The sequence below is a fragment of the Acinonyx jubatus genome, chromosome A2 (assembly GCF_027475565.1).
Source record: "Acinonyx jubatus isolate Ajub_Pintada_27869175 chromosome A2, VMU_Ajub_asm_v1.0, whole genome shotgun sequence".
In the NCBI taxonomy this organism is placed as follows: Eukaryota; Metazoa; Chordata; class Mammalia; order Carnivora; family Felidae; genus Acinonyx; species Acinonyx jubatus.
The window spans coordinates 93856765-93880680 of NC_069383.1; the positions used below are offsets into that span (position 1 = coordinate 93856765).

Consider the following 23916-nt stretch of genomic DNA (forward strand, 5'->3'; position numbering starts at 1 on the left):
GCACTAGAAATAGGCTGTCCTTGGTGGCTGAAATCTTGTGCTCCCATCTTTCTGGAGAAGGCTTTTTATATTCATTTCTAATGTTTGTAATTGCGCTTGTTACCTGTTGCCAAATACACATGAAAATTTATATTGTGTTTATTAGGTAGAACATTTTAATCTGAATGCAAAATGTATTTTTTTCCTTATAAGGTAAAACCTCATTTCTTTGTTTTTTGTTATTTAATTTTTTAATGTATGTTTATTTATTTTTGAGAGAGTTAGCACAAGCAGGGGAGGGGCTGAGAGAGAGGCAGACATAGAATCTGAAGCAGGCTCCAGGCTCTGAGCTGTCATCACAGAGCCTGATGGGGGGCTTGAACCCACAAACCGTGGGATCATGACCTGAGTTGAAGTTGGATGCTTAACTGACTGAGCCACCCTGGCACCCCTTAAATTTAATTTTAAACTTGTTGAATTATTTTCTCTCATTTGGTAACCTATTTAGACTATAGAGTAGTGGTTAGGAGTATGGACTCTCCAGCCAGACTGCTGAAATTTAAATCCTCAATATGCTACTAAGTAGCTAAAGACTTGTGCAAGTCATAAAATGGCTCTGTCTCAGTTTTCTCATTCATTAAATGGGGTAATAACACTGTCTGCCTCCTCCAATTGCTATGAGGATTAAAATAGGTTAATACATGTAAAGTGCTTACTGCAGAGTCCATTACATAGTAAGCACTAAATAAGTGTTAACTTTTATTATTGTATTATCATTATTATTGTTGTCTCTCCTTAGTTTTTCCTGTTTTGTTTCCTTTCCTTGTCCCCCCTTTTTGCACACTCTTACCTTATTACTGCCTTTCTTAACCTTACATGTCCAGACATAGGAGCTATATTGGTTGCAGCAGAGACTGATTTTTTTTTTTTTTTTTTTACCCAGAGCTTTTACTTTTGAGTAAGTCTTGCAATTATTTATTTAATTTTTTTCCAAAAATAATTTTAAAAAAGATTTTTTTAATGTTTATTTATTTTTGAGAGAGAGAGAGGGAGAGTGAGCATGAATGGGTGAGGGGCAGACAGAATGCAAAGCAGTCTCCAGGCTCTGAGCTCTCAGCACAGAGCCCGACCTGGGACTCGAGCTCGTGAACTAGCCTTGCGATTATTATTTAGAATATAACCATTAAGGGGTGCCTGGGTGGCTCAGTCATTTGAGCGTCCGACCTCGGCGCCGGTTCATGATCTCGCAGTTCGTGAGTTCGGCCCCGTGTCGGCTCCATGCTGACGGCCTGGAGCCTGCTTTGGATTCTGTGTCTCCCTCTCTCTCCGCCCCTCCCCTGCTTGTGCTCTGTGTATCTCTGTCCCTCAAAAATAAATAAAGGTTAAAAAAAAACATTTAGAATACAACCATTAAAAAGTAAAAATCTTGCTACTGCTTCTTTTTTTTTTTTTTAAGTTGAGGGAACGTGCGTGCTAAAATTAAGCTAAAAATAGTGGTGACATATTGCTTATGTCATTATACAGGCGAGGCCCGCGGATGATGGTTGGAGCTCAGACTAGGCAGTGGGCTGAGACCACTTGTAAGTCCAGGAAATACTTTCAGTCAGCTGCAGTACACGCCTGAGAATTGTGAGCAGAAGTACTCGGGCTCACCTTGAGTTCTTTTACTAAAAGCACTCAGTACCCCCTGAAGCTAACATAACACTGCATGTGAACTATGCTGGAATTGAAATAAAAAATAAAATAAAATAAAATAAAATAAAATAAAATAAAATAAGAAGAACTCTGTTACTCTTGAGGTCCAGGTCTTTAGCATTATATCAGTGAAAATCAATATACAGAAAACAAAAAACTCGATGTAAGTTAGCACTGCTAGTACACATTACTGAATATAGGTAAAACTCTTGCTCTTTTTGTTATTGTTCTGCCTTGTTTTTGTTTTCAGTATTATCAACAAACTGCTTTTAAGTTTAGCTGGATCATTTCCTAAGCTTTCCCATGTATACTGGAGAATGTCCCATGGAAGTGGGAGCATGTCGAAAATCAGAGGCAAAATGTTTCACGGGTGACCAAGAATAGTATTTGTATTCTACCCCAACTCAACATTTATATATATATATATATATATATATATATATATATATATATATATATATATAAATGTTTCTTTTTTTTAATTTGTTTTTGAGAGAGACAGAGTGCAAGCAGTGGAGGGACAGAGAGAGGGAGACAGAATCTGCAGCAGGCTGCAGGCTCTGAGCTGTTAGCTCAGAGCCTGCACGGGGCTGAAACTCAGGAACCGTGAGATCATGACCTGAGCCAAAGTCAGACACTTAACTGACTGAGTTACCCAGGCGCCCCTAACTCAACATTTATATTCAGAGCAATCAAAAACACACAACAGTGGCTTTCCTCCTTTTTATCAACTTGGTCCCCTTTTCTCATGTTACCTCAAACATGCTTCTGTCCTTGCTTTGTTCTTCTCCTCTGTCCCTCTCACCTTCTTTCCTTTCTATTTCTTTCTTCCTGTTGCTTTACTATCCTTGATTTGTTGCCACAGTAAAATTGAACATATGATAATTTGGGGACTGGGATAGAGTTCCAAATACTTGTCATTTTGGGGCATGTCGAAAAAAAGAAAAGACCAGGAATCATGCTGAAGTAGGTCTGAGACTGAAGAGAAATGTAGCGAGAGGTGGAGGAGAGAAGATAGAATCTGAAAAGCAGTGTGTATTGGCTCCTGGCACTTGGTCAGATTGCCCCTTCCTTACGGTGGTGGTGATTACTGGCAGGACAGTATTCACATCTACGGAACCAGTTGATGGGAATTGTTTTAGGAACTTCCCTTGGTGTGCATTCCTCCCCAGATTTTGTCCTCTGTCTTTGTTCTTGGGACTGTGGAAGTGGTTTCTGGAAAATGCTTTTCTTCTGGTGGGTGGGACTCTGATACTCATGCCCCAAGGGAAGGGAGGGATAAATAAAAGCATTATTGTCTTTGGAAGCACAGACCTATGTATTAGGGCAGGCTAAGCATGGGTTCATCTGTGTGTGAACCCATGTAATGTGACATGAAAGAGAATTTTTCTGACCACTATCATATCTGATTTCATGTTCAGACATTCTAGTCGAGAGTCATTTAATCAGAGGTTTGTCTTGTGTCAGAATTTTTCTGCTCAGGGTTTCAAGATAGCTGTCAAATATCCATTTGCAGACAAACCAAAGCCTTCAGAGTTTTGAAAAGCAATGATGATCTTTCCCCCCCTAGAAATAAAAATCCTCAGCTTTTCATTATTTGTTTCTTAAGGGTATACAGTTAAACAATACTCTTATCATTTAAAAAATATCTATATTTGCTAACTATTCAATTTATGACTTGAAAACCATCACAATGTTCTTGTTTGCCTAAATACCACAATGACTAAAATAGGGAGAAGAAGGAATCTGTAGATGGTATTTCACTTTGTCCAACTGTGTTGAATTTAAGCCTGGTCTTTGTTTTTAATTATCAAGCAAGCACAGTGGCTTAGGTTTTTGGTTTTTGTTTTTGTTTTTTTTTTTCTTTGTTATCACCTAAGAGTTGTTTTGAATACATTATGACTGTAAACCAGGAGTTGCAAATACTTAAATATGCCAGGCAGGTTATTAAAATGAGTGAAGTGAGCCAGACAAGGAACAATAGTGGTGGATATGGGCTAGGAAGGGCTTCGTCACTCCTCACTCCAGCATTTGCTGTCATGTGAGATTGTGGTCCCAAGTGTGGGGTGTGCTTGTAAATGTTCAACTTGCTTTCTTAAAGCAAAAAGAAAAAAAGAAAAAAAAAAGAGCAGCGATTTGTAGCATTTGCCAATTCTCATTGTGTAAATATTTCCACATGGCTGATTTCAAGCCTCTAATACGATCGTTACTGAACATGTTTGGAGGAGATGCTGACAATCAACTCTGCGGAGCCAGTATAAGCCAGTTCCACCATACTGGCCCAGTATAGCCAGATCTTCAATTTTTGAAGTAAGACATTTGAATTTTTATATAAAACTTTTTAATTTTCGAAATGCTACGTAGCCCAGACAAAATGCAGTTGTGAATGGAATCCTGCTCACAAGCTGCCCGTTTGCAACCTCTGGAGGTAAACTGCTGATGATTTGTCTTAGAAATCTCATTAGAAATCAATTTTTGCTGCTTTATAGTCTACCTGAAGATTTAATCAATGGTTTGATTCATCCAAACATTGAATGAAAAAAATTTAATTCCAATAGAATTAACATACAGAATTATACTTGTTTCAGGTACAAAGTGTTGATTTTAATCAGTGGTTCCACTGCTATTTTTCTGAACCAGCAGTGTTTTAAAGTGTGTTTAATATTTATAAAATTTAAAAAAATTTGCAGTTCAGAAACTTCTTTCATGAATAAAAACAATCAATATACCTGGAATTTCTAAAGCTGACTGGCCTGTTTTTGCCATCTCTGGGAATTGTTTTTCCTAGATGGATTATTTGTATGAATGAAAGATGGAGAGCATCAATCTAATAGAAATTACTAAATTGTTGTAGAGTAAAACCCCATGTGAGCTCTTTGGTCTGTATTTGCTTGGATAATATGTTTTTTTTAAAGGATAATTTTTTAGGATTCTTACATTTGAGTATTTTCAAAGTGCTTTTACCATGTTATTGTGAAGTTATACGAACAAGGCTATAAAGAAGTTGGTTATGTTTTGCAAACCTGAGTCGGGGTTCAGAACTTTGTAGTGAAGAACTAGGCTGACCCTGGGACTCAGGATCCAAATATCTTTCCACCAAACTGCTGAGGATATCAAAAAGATTCAAAGACTCTGCCCTCTTCAGAACTGTCTAGCCCTCCAATTGTGGTTAAGGAGTAGGTGGAGGATGTGGCTAAGAGAATGATCATTGTCTGATGAATATGAGGATTGACACAACAAAGCAAAGTGGATCCTTAAGGGCTCTATCGTATTACAGTCCTCTAGCAGAGGAAAACAGATTTGCGGATACGTTAGAATGCAGATCATATGCAAATGTATGAAATTAGGGGCATATGAGAATGTGGATATATGATACAGTGTGTCATCAAAGGCTGATTATGTCGGTGGACCTTTGAGGTCTCTTAAAGGTGATGTTGAAAAGTCCAAACACATCCACAGTTTGCAGCTTAGACCTTAAAAGCCATCCAGCTTGTGTCATGTGGCTTGCTGTTGACTTCTGACTGTGGGATGTAAGTCAGCAAAGTTCTGAAATCAGTCTCCTTGGTTTTAGTCTCTGGTCAGATGTGTTAGTAAGAACAGAGGTGAGGTTGCCCAGGTGTTCGTATGTAGAGTGGAGTATTATCATTGTTTCTGTTCCCGTGAGGTGACTCCCACACCAGTAAAGATGGCTGTAACGTGGCAGTTATATTTGCCAAAAGCAGTTTTTGTGTCCTGGTGGCAGGAGGGGGCAGGGAAGTGTGAAAAGAATATGCTTATCATGCCAAGTTCACTTTGCTCAAAGTCCCCTAGGCTTGTCCCCAAATTCCTCACCTCACTAGGCTTTATATGGTTTTTTTTTTTTTTAAGTTTCTAAATTTATTTTGAGAGAGAGAGAGTGAGAGAGCAGAAGACAGGCAGAGACAGGGAGAAAGAGAGAGAGAGAATCCCAAGCACGCTCTGCTCTGTCAGCACAGAGCCTGATGCAGGGCTCGATCTCACAAACCCCGAGATCATGACCTGAGCCGAAGTCAGAGGCTTAACTGACTGAGCCGCCCGGGCGCCCCATAGGCTATACATGTTTAACGTGTCCTCTCTCTAGACCCTGTGTTCCATGAGGGTAGAGGATTTATCTCTTTCACTGTTGTATTCCCAGCACCTCGCACGTTGCCTGGAACAAAGTAGTCACTCAATACGTATTTGTTGATTGAAGAAATGAAATGTAAGTACAAGATTAACACTTTCAAATACAACAGAATTAGTATATAAAAATAGAGGGGCGCCTGGGTGGCTCAGTCAGTTAAGCGGCCAACTTCGGTTCAGGTCATGATCACGCGGTCCGTGAGTTCGAGCCCCACGTCAGGCTCTGTGCTGACAGCTCAGAGCCTGGAGCCTGTTTCGGATTCTGTGTCTCCCTCTATCTGACCCTCCCCCATTCGTGCTCTGTCTCAAAAATAAATAAACATTAAAAAAAAGTAATGTATTTTTTCTTTCTTGGTGTTCTTAGAGTTTTTTGTTTGTCTGTTTTTATCACTGAGTTGATTTTGTTAATTAAATGGCAGTCCTTGGCACTGTGTACCTGTCTTCAGTGCATGAATTTTTTTCTTGAAGTGTAATAATGTGACACATACTTTACCTGCTGAATCATTTGGTCACTGACATGATTTCTTGCCCTAATTCACACCTGGTTTTGCACCTCTCCCTTGAAGTCCCATGAGGACACTTTAAGAAGAGTCACCACTGAAGAACTTAATCATGTCCTGTATGCTGGTGAGTCTCCCTTGTTATTCTGGGAGCCGTGCCACAGAAGCTCAGGAGAGCAGTGCAGTGTGATGTGGCCGGACAAAAATCCTCATTCGAATCACCTTTACATTCTTGGATTTTAGTCAGTTAGATTGATCAGATGTAGTCAGAGTGTGTAAATGAATTTTTGTTCTCATGTCGGAGCTTGGTTTATAAGCTGTTGTTCTATGCAGTGTTGTTTTATATAGCTCTGTGACTTCAAGATGCTAGGAAAATGACTCAATTATAAAATCTTTCTCCCATGAACTTGAGGGAAATGCCTGAAATTCCACTCAGAGAGATTCATTCCTTTAGCTCTAAGGCTTTTGTGTTCATTAGTTTTCTATTAAAGTCTGTATACCCTGGAAAAGGTAACATCACGAACAATCTTCACTTGACACCATTTTTGGTAATTTGGCTAAGCATTCCAGCTATTGTTCTGTCTCTTTCCTCCTTTTACTGCCAGACTTACATGTATTATTTGTATTGAGTTTTCTGTTTTCCACCGACTTTTCTTAATCCTTTGCGTTATGATATCCACTCCAATTTCTCTCTTGACATTGCCTTTGAAGGCTAATTTCTTTTTGTTGAGTCTGAGGTTCTCACTGTCCTCCTCCTTGGCCTCACTTGGCTATTTGGCACACATTCAACACTGTTCTTCTAACATGCTTCTCCTTTGGCCTCCAGACACCACACCTTTCTGTTATTCTTCCCACCTTCACATCCTTTAGAGTTATGTTCTTTTTTTTTTGTTCCCTCTTTGGTTGACTCCAGAGCCCTGCCATTGTCCTCTGCTTTCCTTGGAAGCATTCAGCCAACTCATCTACTTCAGCGGCTTCAGTCTTGTATTAATTTTCTATTGCCACGTAATAGATTAACACATGCATAGTTTGAAATAACACAAGGTTATTACATTATAGTTTCCATGGGTGAAGAGTCCAGGAAAGCCTGGACCATTTGCTTAGGTCTTAAGAGGCTACAATCAAGGTGTCTGCTGGGCTGCAGCTCTCACTAGGGGCTCAGAGTCCTTCAAACCCTTTCAGGTTGTTGGCAGGTTGTTCCTTGTGGCTGTAGAGCCCATGCAGGCTATGTTGTCAAGGTCGGCACTAGCATGTCTCTCTGAGCTTAACCTTTATTTTATTTTATTTTATCTTATCTTATTTTATTTTATTATTTATTTTTAAGTTTTTATTTAAATTCCAGTTAGCTGACATACAATGTTAGTTTCAGGTGTACCGTGTAGTGATTCAACACTTCCATACGATGCCCGGTGCTCATCACAGCGCGTGCCCTCCTTAATCCCCATCAACTATTTAACCCATCCCCCCCCCCCCACCTCCCTTCTGGTAACCATCAGTTTATTCTGTATAGTTAAGAGTCTGTTTCTTGGAGTGCTTCTCTCTCTTTTATTTTTTTGCCTTTGATTGTTTTGTTTCTTAAATTCCACATATGAGTGAAATCGTATGGTATTTGTCTTTCTCTGACTGACTTATTTAGCTTAGTAATAATACTCTCTAGCTCCATCCACATCGTTGCAAATGGCAAGATTTATTCTTTTTTATGGCTGAGTAATATTCCATTATGTATAATACATTAATGTAATATATTAATAATTTTTATATATTATAATATATATATATATCTCACATCTTCTTTATCCATTCATCAGTGGATAGACACTTGGACTGTTTCCATAATTTGGCTATTGTAGTTAATGCTGCTATAAACATCAGGGTACATGTATCCTTTTGAATTAGTGTTTTTATATTCTTTGAATAAATACCTAGTAGTGCAATTGCTGGATGGAAACCTCCATAGTGTTTTCCAGAGTGGCTGCACCAGTTTGCATTCCCACCAACAGCGCAAGAGGGTTCCGCTTTCTCCACATCCTTGCCAACATCTGTTGTTTCTATGTTGTTGACATTCTGACAGGTGTGAGGTGATATCTCATTGTAGTTTTGATTTGCATTTCCTTGATGATCAGTGATGTTGAGCATCTTTTCGTGTATCTGTTGACCATCTGGATGTTTTCTTTTTTCTCTTCTGCCCATTTTAATTGGATTTTTCGGGTTTTTTGAGTGTTCAGTTTTATAAGTTCTTTATATATTTTGGATACTAACCCTTTATCTGGTATGCCATTGGCAAGTAAGTATCTTCCCCCATTCCATAGGTTGCCTTTTAGTTTTGTTGATTGTTTCCTTCGCTGTGCAGAAGCATTTTATTTTGATGAAGTCCCAATGGTTTATTTTTGCTTTTGTTTGCCTTGCTTTAGGAGACATATCTAGAAAGAAGTTGCTACGGCCGGCATCATGGATGTTACTGTCTGCGTTCTCTTCTAGAATTTTTATGGTTTCAGGTCTTACATTTAGGTTTTTAATCCATTTTGAACTTATTTTTGTGTATGGTGTAAGAAAATGGTCCAGTTTCATTGTTTTGGATGTTGTTCCAGTTTTCCCAACACCATTTGTTGAAGAGACCATCTTTTCCCCATTGCATATTCTTTTATGCTTTGTCAAAGATTTATTGACTATGTAGTTTTGGGTTCATTTTTGGGTTTTCTATTCTACTTCATTGATATATATGTCTGTTTTGGTGCCAGTACTATACTGGTTTGATCACTATAGCTTTGTAATTTAAGTTGAAATCCAGTATTGTGATGCCTCCAGCTTTGCTTTTCCTTTTCAAGGTGCTTTGGCTATTTAGGGTCTTTTGTGATTCCTTACACATTTTAGGATTATTTGTTGTAGCTCTGTGAAAAATGCTGTTTCTATTTAAAAACTTTTTTTAATGTTTATTTTTAAGAGAGAGAGAGAGAGAGAGAGAGAGAGAGCGAGAGACAGTGTGCATGAGTGGGGTGGGGGCAGAGAAAGAAGGAGACACAGAATCTGAAGCAGACTCCTGGCTCTGAGCTGTCGGCACAGAGCCCGATGTGGGGCTCAAACCCACGAACTGCGAGATCATAACCTGAGCCAAAGTGGGACGCCCAACCTACTGAGCCACCTAGGCGCCCTGTCTACTTGATAGATTTTTTTTAAAAAGTCTCTTGTGGGACTGATTATTTCTATTTTGAATTAAAGATTTTAACTTTCGGGCGTCTGGGTGGCTTAGTCGGTTAAGCGTCTGACTTCAGCTCAGGTCATGATCTCACAGTCCGTGAGTTGGAGCCCTGCGTCGGGCTCTGTGCTGACAGTTCAGAGCCTGGAGTCTGCTTCAGATTCTGTGTCTCCCTCTCTCTCTCTCTGCTCCTCCCCTGCTGATGCTCTGTCTCTCTCTGTCTCAAAAATAAATAAAAACATTTACAAAAATGAAAAAAAAAGATTTTAACTGTCTTGAGAGATAAAACTCTCTTTTATTGATTTTGGGATCTCTGACAGCACCTGACAGAGTGCTCTGCATATAATAAGGGCTTATTAAATATCTGCTAAATGCGTGAAGGAAGCAATAAACAAAAGTAACTTTCATTTCTTATAACTTCTTTTTAAAACTAGCGTTGCAGAGCAATGTATGTATTCTAAAAACAGAACTTAGAAAGATGTTTGAGTGTAGTTGACACACAATGTTACATTAGTTTCAGGTGTACAGCGTGGGGATTCAACAACTCTGTACTTCTGCTGTGCTCAACACAAGTGTAGCTACCATCTGTCACCATATCGTGCTGTTATAATATCGTTGACTATATTCCCTATGCTATGCCTTCTATTCCTGAGACTTTCTCCTTCCATAGATGGAAGCCTGTATCTTCCACTTCCCTTCATCCATTTTGCCCACTCTCTCACCCCCATTCCCTCTGGCAACCATCAGTTTGTTCTCTATATTTATAGTCTGATTCTGCTTTTTGTTTGTTTATTCATTTGTTTTAAGAAACAAATATTTTAAAGAATGAAGTTATTTCAAATGTAAAACCATATTCGAAGAAAACATTTGAAACCGAAGACATCACAGGAATAAATAAGTACATCATGTCACTAACTGTTACCTTTCTATATTTCCACTTACTCATCACATTTTTTCCTTCTAGTTATTCATAACCACTTTTTGAGTGAAATGATTGACTGGGTCAGTGGTTAATGGTAAGAAATATGTTTGATGTATTACACTAAACATGCTTTTGAAATTCTGTCTCTCTGTGTTGTCTGGTCTTACCTTCTGGCATTTGAGATCCAGTTTCCACATGTCTGATTTTGATTCAGATGGATTGGCAAAATTATTCTGAGTATGATGCAAATATGTTTTCTTTTTGAGTTCAGTATATAAAATAAACATCAATATGATTTGACTACCATTAGTGATAGTTCAGAGGAATGTGAAATGTGTGTGTTCCTTTCATTAGGTTAAAAAAAAATGCCCCAAAGAGAAGGATTTGACAATATGTTCTTCCTTTGCTAAACAAATAAAGGTAGAGATTTTAAAATTACATAACAGCTCTACTGGTTTTTCCAGTGTTTACAGGTAAAATGTTTATAGGTTGGAGTTTATTTCTAATTACATTGGAATAGAAGTAAAGACATAGTTGCAGCAAAGCAGAAATCTTTGAGTGAGTACCATATTAAGGATTATGTAATAATTAAGGTCGGACTTATCTGTAGAGGTTTACCTAATAGAAAAGGATGTTTACTGACTGTCTTTTCTTTATCAAGTAGGACAGTCCAATAAACCTTTTCTAGGATCGTGGCCATTCAGGAATACTAAGGAGTTTGATTCTGTATGAAATACAGAATAGAATGCCGGAATCCAGACTAGCTGAGTTCAAGTCCTGGCTTGTCCATTTACTAGGTATATAACTGTGGGAAGATTATGAAACTGCTCTGTGCCTCAGTTTTCTCATTTGTAAAATGGGTTCATCATAGCCCTTCTCTCATACAGTTGTCATGTGGATGAAATAAGATAATTTGCATAAAATGCTTAGAACAGTACACAGTAAGTACTTAATATAGGTATTAGCTTTTATCGTTAGTGAATACTAGAAGCTTAAAATGGTAAATGTGGTATGAATAGGTATAATTCTTATTCTTTTTTCAACATTGGATAGCCATTCCACTCCTGAATGTGTTCCCTCCTTAGCCCTATGGACTGGAGATTAGACTGACCTGCGAGTGAGTCATAGATTTGCCATTCAGCAACTCACTGTGTGACCTAGACGAGACACCCAATCTGCCTAGGCTTAGTTTTTTCATCTGTAAAATAGAGGCTGTAATACCAACCTCATGTGAGATCATTTGGTTACATTCATTCCCCCTTAATACTCCATATACCAGCCAGATGATCTAATTATTATAAATCAATGGCTTCCCATGACACTTCAAATGATATTCTAGGACCTTACTCAGGCCTGCAATACCTACATGATCTGGTGCTTGCTTCCCTCTTTAACTCCATCTTTTTTTTTTTTTTTTTAAGTTTATTTATTTATTCTGAGAGAGAGAGAATCGGGAGAGAGAGTGCATGAGCAGGGTAGGGGCAGAGAAAGAGAGAATACCAAGCAGGCTCCACACTGACACGGGGGCTTGAACTCACAAACCGTGAGATCATGACCTGAGCTGAAATCAAGAGTCCAACGCTTAACTGACTGAGCCACCCAGGCGCCCCCCTCCTTAACCCCATCTTATACTATTGCCTTTTTTACCTACTACGTTCCCGCTACAGTGACCTTATTTCTGTTCTGAAATATGGTAAATTTTTACCGCAAGAAAGTCTTTTAGTTGTTGATGTGGTTGCCTAGAAAGATTCCCCTAGATTTTCACATGCTTTCTACAGGTCTCCAGTTAAGTGTTAACATCTTCAAAAAAATTTTTATTTTTACATTTATTTATTTTTGAGAGACAGAGAGAGACAGAGCACAAGTGGGGGAGGGACAGAGAGAGAGGGAGACACAGAATCGGAATCAGGCTCCAGGCTTCCAGCTGTCAGCATAGAGCCCCATGCGGGGCTCGAACCCACAAGAACTGCGAGATCATGACCTGAACTGCAAGATCATGACCTGAGCCGAAGTCAGACACTTAACCGACTGAGCGACCCAGGTGCCCCTAGTGTTAACCTCTTCAAAGAGACTTTTCTAACCTGCTGGTCTAGAAAATCATTTCTATCTATCATTTCTTGATATCCTCCTGTTTTTTTATGCCTGAATGTAGCTGACCCTGGAATGTAAGCTTCATGACAGTGCAACCATGTCTGTCTTATTCACTCCTATTTCCCCTGTGCCTTGAACAGTTCCTGCCACATAGTAGGTGTGATGTCAAGATTTTTGAATAAATGAATGAATGAGGCACTGGTTGACACTTAAATAAATATTATATATAATATATTAACATAATATATAAATAAACATTCCCTTTACTTACCTTTTGATCCCTCTTCTTTTTATGCTTTCTTGTAAGACTGGAACAGGACTTCTAGAGATGATCCTGGAGTATCCTGTAGTGCCACAAAAAAGGAAGTGCTTAAAAACAAAAACCTCACCATGATGGGGTGTGTGTCAAAGGAGCCAACTGAAAGAGCTCCCAGTGGCCAAAAAAGAATGATTTGAGCAACAAAATAGAGTCATATTGGACTATAACCCAAAGTATAAAATAAATACCTAGGACTCTGTGCTGATATAAATAAATGACTGAATAAATAAATAGGAGAGAAGAGACAAATATCCTATGCAGAATTCAAAATAATTTATGTGGACAGTTCATCCTTGAGAAGGAGGAGCATAACTCCTCACCCCCAAAGATTTCATTGTGGAAAGGGGGAGAAAAAAAAGAATGATTTTACAGTGGAGATACCTGACAGCCACCACCTCAGGCAGGTGATGGAGGTCAACACCAACAACGTTAAGTCATATGGATAGTTTGTACCTTTGATAAGATGGATGAAAATGGCCCTTTACTTTTGTGAGCTTTCTTCCAAAAAGTCCAAATTCCCGAAGACCAACCCATAATTCTCTAATTATGAGAAAAGTAGAAGAAAAATCCCTATTGAGGAGCAGTCTCCAAAATACCTGATCTGTACTCCTCAAAGCTGTCCAGGTCCTCAGAAAGAAGGAATGTGTGATCAATTGTTACAATCAAGAGGAGCCTACGGAAGCAACCACCAAATAGAATGTGATAGGTGTCCTGAATAGGATCTTGGAGCTGAAAAGAACATTAAAAATGAAGGAAATCTGAGGCACCTGGGTGGCTCAGCCGGTTAAGCATCCAACTTGGGCTTAGGTCGTGATCTCACGGTTTGTGTGTTTGAGCCCTGTGTCCTGGGTCTGTGCTGACAGCTCAGAGCCTGGAGCCTGCTTCAAAAAGACAGAATAAGTTCTGTCTCTCTCTCTCTCAAAAGTAAACAAACATTAAAAAAATTTTTTTTTAAAAATGAAGGAAATCTGAACACACGGACTTTAATTAATAACAATGTGTCAATATTGGCTCTTTCATTGTAAAATATATATCACACTGGGGTAAGAGGCTAATTAATAGGAGCATTGGAATGAACAGTCAAGGGAATAAAAGGCGCAGCATAGGGAATATAGTGAATGGTACTGGGATGGCGTTGAAGGAAGCCTGATGGGAGCCACACTTGTGCTGAGCACAGCATAACGTCTAGAGAAGTTGAGTCTCTAGGTGGTACACCTGAAACCAATGTAACATTGTGTCAGCTAAAAAATAAATAAGAAATGAAATCAGCAGAGAAAAGAAATAAAAATAATAGAGGAACTGGGTGTGGAGTATATGGGAACTCATTACTATTTTGGTAAGTTTTCTGTAACTCTAAAACCGTTCTAAAATAAAAAGTTAAAAAAATTATAAACATTTCCTCACATGGTACTATCTTCTGTTGCACCATTTTAAATGCCTACTTTTATCTCCTGTTATGTTTAAATATCGTAGTTTATTTCACCTACTCCCTATTTTGGGGTAAATTGGTGCTGGTGGTTTGAATTGCATCATCATTCATACCTCTGATTAGAGGCTGTTTTTGGCATGGAGACTTATCTTCTTTTGTTTTCCTTGTTCCTGGTTTCTTCTCTAATTTTATCTCCCTATTTTCCCTTAGGGAATGACTTTAAATACTTTCTATATGCTGATGACTGCAGCCCCAATGATTGTCTTGCATGCATCTCCAATGCAACATATGCAAAGGAGGGTTCTTGTTTTCCTTTCCCTTCACCTCCTTCCTCTCTTGGATTTGCTTATTTCTGTTAGTGCCTTCATAGCCTACCCAGATATTCAGCCAGAAACCTGGGAGTTATGTGTAGCTCCCTCCTCTTCCTCACCATTTTATCTGCCATCCCCTTCCCATACTGTCTTTTACATGTTCTGTCCATTCTATCCCTAAAGGAGATCTTAAATCCATTCATTTGGCCATTTCCACTGCCACGAACTTAGTCTGAGCGGTCATAGGCTTATGCCTGGACCTTCACAGTATCTGTAACTGGTCCCTTTTCTCTCTTGTCTCTTTTCAGTCCATTCTTTGGGTTTAATTCCAAATGCAGAGGGAAGCCCTATGAGTTTTAAGTAGAAGGATGACATAATATAATTCTTGATTTTAAAACTATCACTCCGAGGGGCATCTGGCTGGCTCAGTCGGTGGAGCATGAGACTTGTGATCTTGGGGTTGTGAGTTTGAGCCCCACGTTGGGTGTAGAGATTAATTACAAACAAATAAAATAAAATAAAATAAAGTAAAATAAAATAAAATGATCATTCTGAAAGATGTGCAGAAAATGACTCCTTCAAGGGGCCGGCAGGATCTGTCCACCTCTAATTTCATTTCCTGTCTCTTTCCTGTCATGCTTCAGTTATATGCGTCTACTTTCAGATTTTTTTTCCCTTGTATGCCACTCTGTTTCTTGCCTTAGGACTTGCCCACATGATATTCTCTTTGTTTTTAAAGTTCTCCCCATGCAAGTTCCTATAACTGTTTAGTTGTCTTCTCCACTATTCTTAGGTCCAAAGAGAGCAGGACTGCGTCTTTCTATTTACTTTTGTACCCAGTAGCTGACATAATACCTTACACAAAGCAGCACTCAGTATTTGTTGAGTAAATAAACTAATACTGTTTCCATTCACGCGTTAAAAAAATTAGTGCGGGGAAGCGCCTGGGTGGCTCAGTGGATGGATTAAGCATCCAGCTGCAGCTCAGGTCAGGATCTTGCGGTTTATGACTTGGAGCCCCATATCGGGCTCACTGCTGTCAGCACAGAGCCTGCTTTGGATCCTCTGTCCCCCTCTTTCTCTGCCCCTCCCTTGCTCACACACTCTTTCTCTCTCAAAAATAAACATTAAAAAAATAGTGTGGAAACTCTATGTTAGGTGCTGGGAGAACATATGAAGGGCTTGTAGCAAACAGTTCTTACCCTGAAATAGTTCCCGGTTTAAAAGAAGGGATAGGATAAGCGATGGATAATAACTTAGGTTGGAGGAGGACACTGTAGTTAGAGTAGTTTAAAGTTCTGTCATTAGCCAGCTGTGTGACTTCAAGTAAGTTATTTCCTTCTCTGTTCCTTTATTTATCCATCTCTAACCTTAAGAGATTAGGCTAGATTTCCCTGAGGCTTTGGTTCTCAAATCTGGTTGCATTGGTTAAATTATGTTTTTCCCAGACCCCATCCCTGGAGAGTCTGATTCAGTAGGTCCGGGGCAGGGGGGTGGTGGGTCCAGGAATTCTACAGGTGACTATGATGCACAGGTAGGTTTAGGAACCACTGATCTAGGTCTTCTTAGCTTTGCCATCTTAAAAGTGTAGTTGTATAAGGTGGACTGTGAAAGGGCAGCTGGCGTTAGGCAGATTAAGGGGTTGCGTTTGTTCAGAGACAGGGGAAATATTTGTTTGCTTGGGTGATGAGAGGGTAGTGGAAATGGTGACACTGCAATGGACTTTGAAGAATGGTTGGAAAGATGGGCAGGTGCAGAAGTGAAGCATGATTGGTGTTTAGCCCAGCTTAGTTGGAGGCCAGAATATGTGCAAGGGAGCAGGAGGGAAAAATTGACCAGTTGTGGTGCAATGGACCCCAATCCTAGTATTGTTTTCCCCACTTTTCCCATCATACTTGGTTTTTTGGAGATGAAAAATTCTATTATTGCAGTTTGATCCTCATTCGGTAGAAGTGAAATGTGGTGACAGACCCCATGGGGCTGCTTTGGGAAATAATTGGGTGTATTCTTCCTCATGTCTTTTGGGGCTGTGCCCTTTGAGAGCCACTTTGACCATGCCATTGGTTTTCTGGTTAGACACACAATACCAGGATCCACTATGTTATCTAAAATAATAGTTTTTCTGTCAGAATGATTATTATTAAACCAAAGTTGGTTTTTTTGTTCAGATGAAACCATATAAAGGCAACATTCTGAGTAAATTATATAGCGTCCACATGATGAAATAATGGCCCTAAGTTTAGGGGATGTAAGTAACGATCTAATGCAATATTTAGAATGGATATACAGTATGTAGTTATTAACCTAAAAGTCACATCCTGCATTCTCTTGATTTGTGGAAAATTTGTCATTAATTGCCAGGAAGCCTCTGATTTTTCATACATAATCACATCATAGCTGTTGACTTTCTCCCCCTTCTCCTGCCTTAAAATACTTCATTGCAAATAGTAGATTACTCTTAGTTTTGCAATGCCCCTTTTAAACATTGGGTTGCTAAGTTTAGCCCTGTCGCTCCTTTTTTTTTTTTAAATAGAATTCATTTTCCCCCCAAATTTGCCTCTGAATAGTTACTGACAAATCACACTTTGTTTTTGGGTGGCAGTGGCTTAAAATCTTATCTAACCTTTCTGCCCAGTGAGAGGCTGTTAGTCCTGAAATGCTCTTTTGTTTTCATGAGTTACTGTTGTGTGCAAGAAACTGATAGGGCATCCCATTTAGAAACAGTTGGTGAGATGAGTTTTGACTCTTCATTCAAACTTACTCTAAATAACTCTGCTTTTACTAAATAGTTATCAAAGATATAGCTTAGCAAGGTAGGGTCAGAAACACAGAAGTCAAAATTGAGATGAAAGAAAGAGGTCGTGGGCAAGAAAGGAGGTAGTCGGGCTCATCTCCAGCCTAGAATCCAGCCCATACATCCTCCTGGCAACCATGTCAGATCAATCTAGGATTTTCAGGTTAACCTGTGATCAGCCAGTCAGTTCACTACCTCTTGCAGCTATTGCTGATGTTGGTCTATTGACTCTCAGTTGACTTTGAAATTAAAAGAGTGGAAATACCAAGCCTCTATGATTCTTTGCTTGCAGATAATTACCTTTATTAATGTGAATCCTTGGCCTTCAGTAGCACCAGAGCAACTTGGAGAGTGACTTTTACCAGAATTTATTTGAGAAGAGCAACCTCCTCCCCCCATCTCTCATATATAGTTAGATCAAAGAAAAACCTTTCTTATAGAAAAACCTCAGACTTGAGAGAATTTACCCAATTTCAGGAAGAGCTTTAATGGGAAAATGACTACAATTGCATCCCTGGTATCATTTTTATCTGCCAGACTGTTAAGAAGAATAAGAGTCAGAAGTATAGACCTAGGAAGCAAATTTAAGACCATTTACTATTTGCAAATTGAGTTCTGTGTTTATGCTGCCCCGGGTGACATTGTAGGCCTGCTTCCGCTTCAACCAGAACACTGGGGGTTACTTCCTCACACATTAGGATTTTGTGCATTATGTGGTTTGGTACAGGAGTTCTGCTCCCCCCCCCCCCTTTTTTTTTAAAAGATCGAAAAGCACCCATTTTGGCCAAATGCCCAAGATTTTATAGAGAATGTGTCTGAAGGTCAAAGTAGTTAAATACCTACAGCCGTACAACCTCTTAGAGTTTACAGAGATGCAAAATCATGAAACTGGACTTCCTATCCAGTGCATTTTTTTGACTACAAAATGTTGATTTGATTTTCCATTTTGAAAGACACAGAAGTGATCTGTGAAATGGTGATTAGCACAAGGCAGCCCCAGGCAGCCCTGGAATGCTCCATGGTTCAAATGCCCGAGACCAGATGGAGGTCCAGAAGTGGATGACTCAAAGTTTATTAGTTTTGCCACCTGGGCAGTACAGCCGAACCAGCTGCCATAAGGCAGTTCCAATTTCAACAGAGCAGTAAATGAACATAAAAGTGAGTGTAAATCCCAAGAATAAAGTAAAGGAGAATGTCTGCTGCTGTAAGGAGATTCATCCAGGCCGAGCCCTATTGATAGGCCTTGAGGGAGGCAAGAAGCCATGCCAGGGAGAGGGTAATGACAGGTCGTGGCACGGAGCCTTGAAAAACCACCCCTGAGTTGTTCCAGGAGCCAGACTTAGTTTGGGATATGTTCGATTTACTGGTTTGGTAGATTCCCAGTCACACCTGATGATCCAGAATGGGGAAAATAAACCCATGGTATGTGTGGAATATTCTGATTATGTTATGAGGCCAGAAGCTTTTTTTTTCTGGAAACTTTGGAAAATTTTTATTAGGTTGCCTTTCCATAGTTCACAGCCCTTGGGGGGATGGGTATTCGTGAGAACACAGGCTCCTCGTGGTGGGTCATCGGGAATCAAGTCATTATCCTCATGTTATCCTCCTATGCTATTGAATCATTGTAGGTTTTCAAGATATGTGTATGAAATACTGCAAGAGTCAGAAGTTGACCCTAAGGTTTTAGATGATCCCTTTAAGAGATCTAAGGCTTTTGAAACCTGAAATAGGTATAATAATGAGGGTATGGGGTTAGGACTAATTTGAGAGAGGTACAGCAGTTTTTGTTTAAATGAGGACAATTCACGGGGAATTTCAAAAAGTCAAATAATTTTGATTCTCTGTGTCAGTAAGAATGCTTTGGGCAGCTGAACTGATTGAAACAAAGTAGAGGTTTATTATTATTTTTTTCATGAAATGAGAACTTTAGAGGAACCTGGCTCATGGCTGGTTCAGCTGCTCAGGGATGACACCAGCTCTTCTTTTTGTCATCCTGACAGAAAGCAAAAGGGCACGGGTGAGGAGGGGAAAGGAATGTACTAGATGCTCATGTATTTTGATGTAGTTTTGATGCTCAAGGCTGGATCAGGGTTTCATCTACTGGGTCGACCTCCGTCCTCAGTTGATCTTTAAATTTTATTTTTTAAGTTTATTTATTTATTTTGAGAGAGACAGAGACAACATGAGAAGGGGAGGGGCTGAGAGAGAATCCCAAGCAGGCCTTGCGCTGTCAGCGCAGAGTCCAATGTGGGGCTCAAACCCATGAAACTGTGGTGAGGCGAAACCAAGAGTTGGATGCTTAAACCGATTTGAGCCACCCAGGCACCCCTGTCCTCCAGTGATCTTTTTGGGAGCTGAATGTTATTCGTACTTAGTCTCAGGCAATAATGTAATACCGTTCTATCTTTCTTTGCGTGATGAAGGCATGGTGGCCTGTGTATTTTCTTTATTTTTTAAATGTTTTTATTTATTTTTGAGAGACAGAGACAGAGCACAAGTTGGGGAGGGGCAGAGAGAGAGGGAGACACAGAATCGGAAGCAGGCTCCAGGCTCTGAGCTGTCAGCACAGAGCCCAATGTGGGGCTCGAACTCAGGAACCTCAAGATCATGACCTGAGCCAAAGTCGGACATGTAACCAACTGAGCCACCCAGGCATCCCTCCTGTGTATTTTCTAACCTATTTGGGGTTTCTTCTCTCTCTTATTTTCTTCTGCACTGACATGAAATGAACTCAAATGAGAACTTTCACAGTATAACCTTCTGTTCATAATTGTAGGTTAACTACCTTTTTTTCCCCCCTCCTCTGGTAGGTGGCCTGTCTGACCCAGGTAGCTGCTAATTATCTGATTGCCCAAAAGGAAGCAGAACGTTGGGGCACAGCTCATGGCAGTATTGTTCCTTACCAGGTAAGAATAATACATACAACATAGAGTTCGGGTACTATAATCTGCAGTTTCGTATGATATGAATTTGGGAAATTATTTCCCTTGCTAAGAAAAAAAAAACCTTTCAGGATACTCTGTTATGTATCTTTGTCTGACTATAACAAGGTTCTGTTGTTCACTTTAAATTCTGTGTTTTGCACATTTCTTCATCAGAAGATTAGTAACAGGACACTTAAATGGATCAAAGGAACTTGCTGAAAGTGAGTGACTTTTGGCCACACATGATGGTTTGTGTTTTTTTCACCCCAAAGAAACACTGATTGTAGCCATTTTATAAAGCATGGTTTGTTCACCATGTCAATTATAAACCAAATGTTACCTACCCCAGCTGACAATAATATTCTCACAGGGTTGGAGTAAAATGAAAACTCGCGTGTGACGGATCTTTATTTTCAGAGCAAAGCAGATGGTTCAGGAACTGCTGTTCTTTATTAAGTGTCTAAACTTGTCCTTAGAAATTCTTGATGTTGGCTAGTGTGAATGAATATGTGAAGGAATTGTGATCTTTCACAAATAAAATAAGAACAGAAACTAACTCTTCTTCCAAACCCTTAACCTTTGCTTAGCTTCGTAGATTCATTTCTCATTGTATTTACTAATATATTTGTTATATCTTCTCTAATACGTTTAAGAGTTAGAGGTGTCTTTTTCATCACCATATCCTTTCTCACATCCAGCAGAAGTATGGACTAGGCACCATGTAAATATCTGTTGAATGAAGGAGTGAAGTTTACTGTAGCCATTTCAGTGCTAATGGCCTTGACAGAGCATGTAGAAATCAGCATTTTGCATTTGCCAGGAAATCAATCCATCAACAACTGCTACTCATCCTTTTAGTTTTAAGAACATTATTTCCTTCAGCAAAACTAGCTTCTTTTCCATTTCTTTTAATACCAATTTGAGCAATTCAGTGACCCAATGTGAATCTGGAATTTTTCGCTTTCTATTTCTGTGTATCTTCTCCTTGTCCCTGAGGCGTTACTATGATTTCCTTGTAGAAGTGCCTTTTGGCGTAACTACAGTAGTGGAGACATTTTCTTTTCTTTTCTTTTTTCCTTTTTAAGTTTTTATTTATTTATTTTGAGAGAAACAGACAGTGTGAGCTGAAGACAGGCAGAGGGAGAGGGAGAGAGAGAGAGAGAGAAAGAGAGAGAGAGAGAGAGAGAGAGAGAGAGAGAGAGAAATCCCAAGTAGGCTCCACACTGTTAGCACAGAGCCTGACATGGGGCTCAGTCTCATGAACTGTGAGATCATGACCTGAGCCAAAACCAAGAGTCTGATACTTAACTGTCTGAGCCACCCAGGTACCCCTGAAGACATTTTCTTGAGTGCCTCCCCTTTTTTCTTTAGCAGTGCTTTTATGACCACTGTTAGTGACATTTGGGTTCCCTACTTCTTAGCCCTCTGTGGCTAAACTTCTAGCCAGACCTACCAAAAGCTGCATTTTTGAACTTTTTAGAGATCATCAAATTCAGTCTTCTCACTTCTCTGATAGGCAACTTGATGCCTGGGGCGCCTGGGTGGCTCAGTTGGTTAAGCGTCCGACTTCAGCTTAGGTCATGATCTCACCACTCATGAATTCAAGCCCTGAGTTGGGCTCCATGCTGACAGCTCAGAGCCTGGAACCTGCTTCCGATTCTGTGTCTCCCTCTCTCTCTGCTTCTCCCCTGCTCACCCTCTGTCTCTCTCTCTCTCTCTCAAAAATAAATAAATGTTAAAAAAAAAAAAAGGAATTTGATACCTGTATTGAATAGATGGATCCCAACTCTGATCTGCCTGCTTGTTGACTAGTCTTTCAGATCCTGCTACCTTTGACAGGAGAGTGCTGTGGTTCCAGTTGCTTCTTCTATTCCAAACCATACCCTCTCCGTCAAACTTGCTCATGGCTGAAAGGTTGCCATCAACTAATTGATACTTATCACTGACTGTGGAGATCCATCTCAAAGGCATTTTAACAGAGGGAAATGTTGGAACCTGTGGGAGTTCATCACTAATAATGGAAGGCGTATTTTTAGTTTTTGGTGTGTGGAGAAAGCATTTTTGACTCGGAAGGCTTTATAGTATAATTCCAAATTACATCACATAGGGATGTGTTCACTGTGTTGTAGTGTAAGGTTTATAGTTTATTTTTTGATTATTTTTTTAAAAAATGGAATGTCTTTTAAAGATATATATTTTTAATGTTTTATTTATTTATTTTTGAGAGGGGGTGGTGGGGAAGGGCAGAGGGAGAAGGAGACCGAGAATCTGAAGCAGGCTCTGTGCTGACAGCAGTGAGCCTGATGTGAGGCTTGAACTCACAAACCGTGAGATCATGACCTGAGCTGAAGTCAGACGCTTAACCAACTGAACTACCCAGGCGCCCCAGAAAAAATAGAATGTCTTTTAAAAAAGTTTTGTATATCGGGGTGCCTGGGGGACTCAGTCAGTTAAGCGTCTGACTTCGGCTCAGGTCATGATCTCACGGTTCGTGAGTTCGGGCCCCACTTGGGGCTCTGGACTGACAGCTCAGAGCCTGGAGCCCACTTCCGATTTTGTGTCTCCCTCTCTCTCTCTCTCTCAGCCCCTCCCCCACTCGTTCTCTGTCTCACTCAAATAAACATTAAAAAAAAAAGTTTTGTATAGACCTTGGCTGTCCTTCCTGTGCTCAGGAGTCTTGAGTATGCTGTCAATTATTTTACTGTGAGGTAAAAAGAAATTTAGAATCTTTTGGCTTTTACTAGGGTAGGTAAAGGATATGGGAGACTCTGTGTGTGCATGTGTATATGTTCTTTGAAGACAGAAATGTACTTTTCCTGCCAGAATTGTCCCAGTCACATAAAGTGGATACTGTGCTTATTTGATCTAGTTGATTGCAGCTTTATTATCTGTAAGAAATAAGAGAAGATCTACTAGGATCTTTCCTCAGGAACTCAGAATTCATCTGTTTTTTCTTGGTAGAGGACCGCTTCAGCACTGTGACTAAGGAACAAATGCAAATTCAGCTTGAATGAAACCAGCATATTAAGATAGATCCTAGATATGTTTCTAGACCTTGGTCTGTTTTTAATTTTTAAAATAGATTTGGGAAATATTTTTATGGGTGAGTGCCAGGATAATTATAATTCAGTTTTCTAGAATAATTATAGCTTTGCATCTAATTTGAGTTGTCTGCGTTTGGAGCTGAAAGTCTATAATGGAAGACCCCAATGGTCTCAGGAATTAGTTAGGCACCCTGCTCACTCTGCTTAATTCTTGTGGAACCCTATCTGAAAGATCACAGACCTTGAATGCATGGAATGTAAATTTCTGAAAAGTAAGGATCCTTCATTTGTGTGTTATTTTATGTACCCTCAATCCTTAACTTCTCGGGTTGATTATCCACTTGTGTTCATTCTTCCCTATTCTTCAACTGCCAACTTCCTGAAAATGAGTAAACCAAACAAAAGTAGAGAGAATTGAGATAGTCATTCTGCTACTTGTTGAATAGATTTGGTGGGTGCTTTTCTGAGAATTCAGATTTTTAAAAAGTGGGTTTCAGTGTTTCTTTTGTTACCATTACCATTGGGCCTTGCCTCTGAGAAACACCTAGCCCAAGGGGTTAATAATTACATAATGC

General features: G+C 39.6%; 1 protein-coding gene across 3 annotated transcripts in view; it reads left to right on the forward strand.

Annotated features, from left to right (window-relative positions):
- SUGCT (succinyl-CoA:glutarate-CoA transferase) overlaps positions 1-23916 on the forward strand; it is a 750432-nt gene that overhangs the window by 164046 nt on the left and 562470 nt on the right. For all 3 annotated transcript variants that reach the window (XM_053218654.1, XM_027071610.2, XM_053218653.1), the window contains one exon: positions 20184-20279. In XM_053218654.1, the coding sequence (XP_053074629.1) occupies positions 20184-20279 (96 nt within the window). The remainder of the gene's footprint in view (positions 1-20183; positions 20280-23916) is intronic.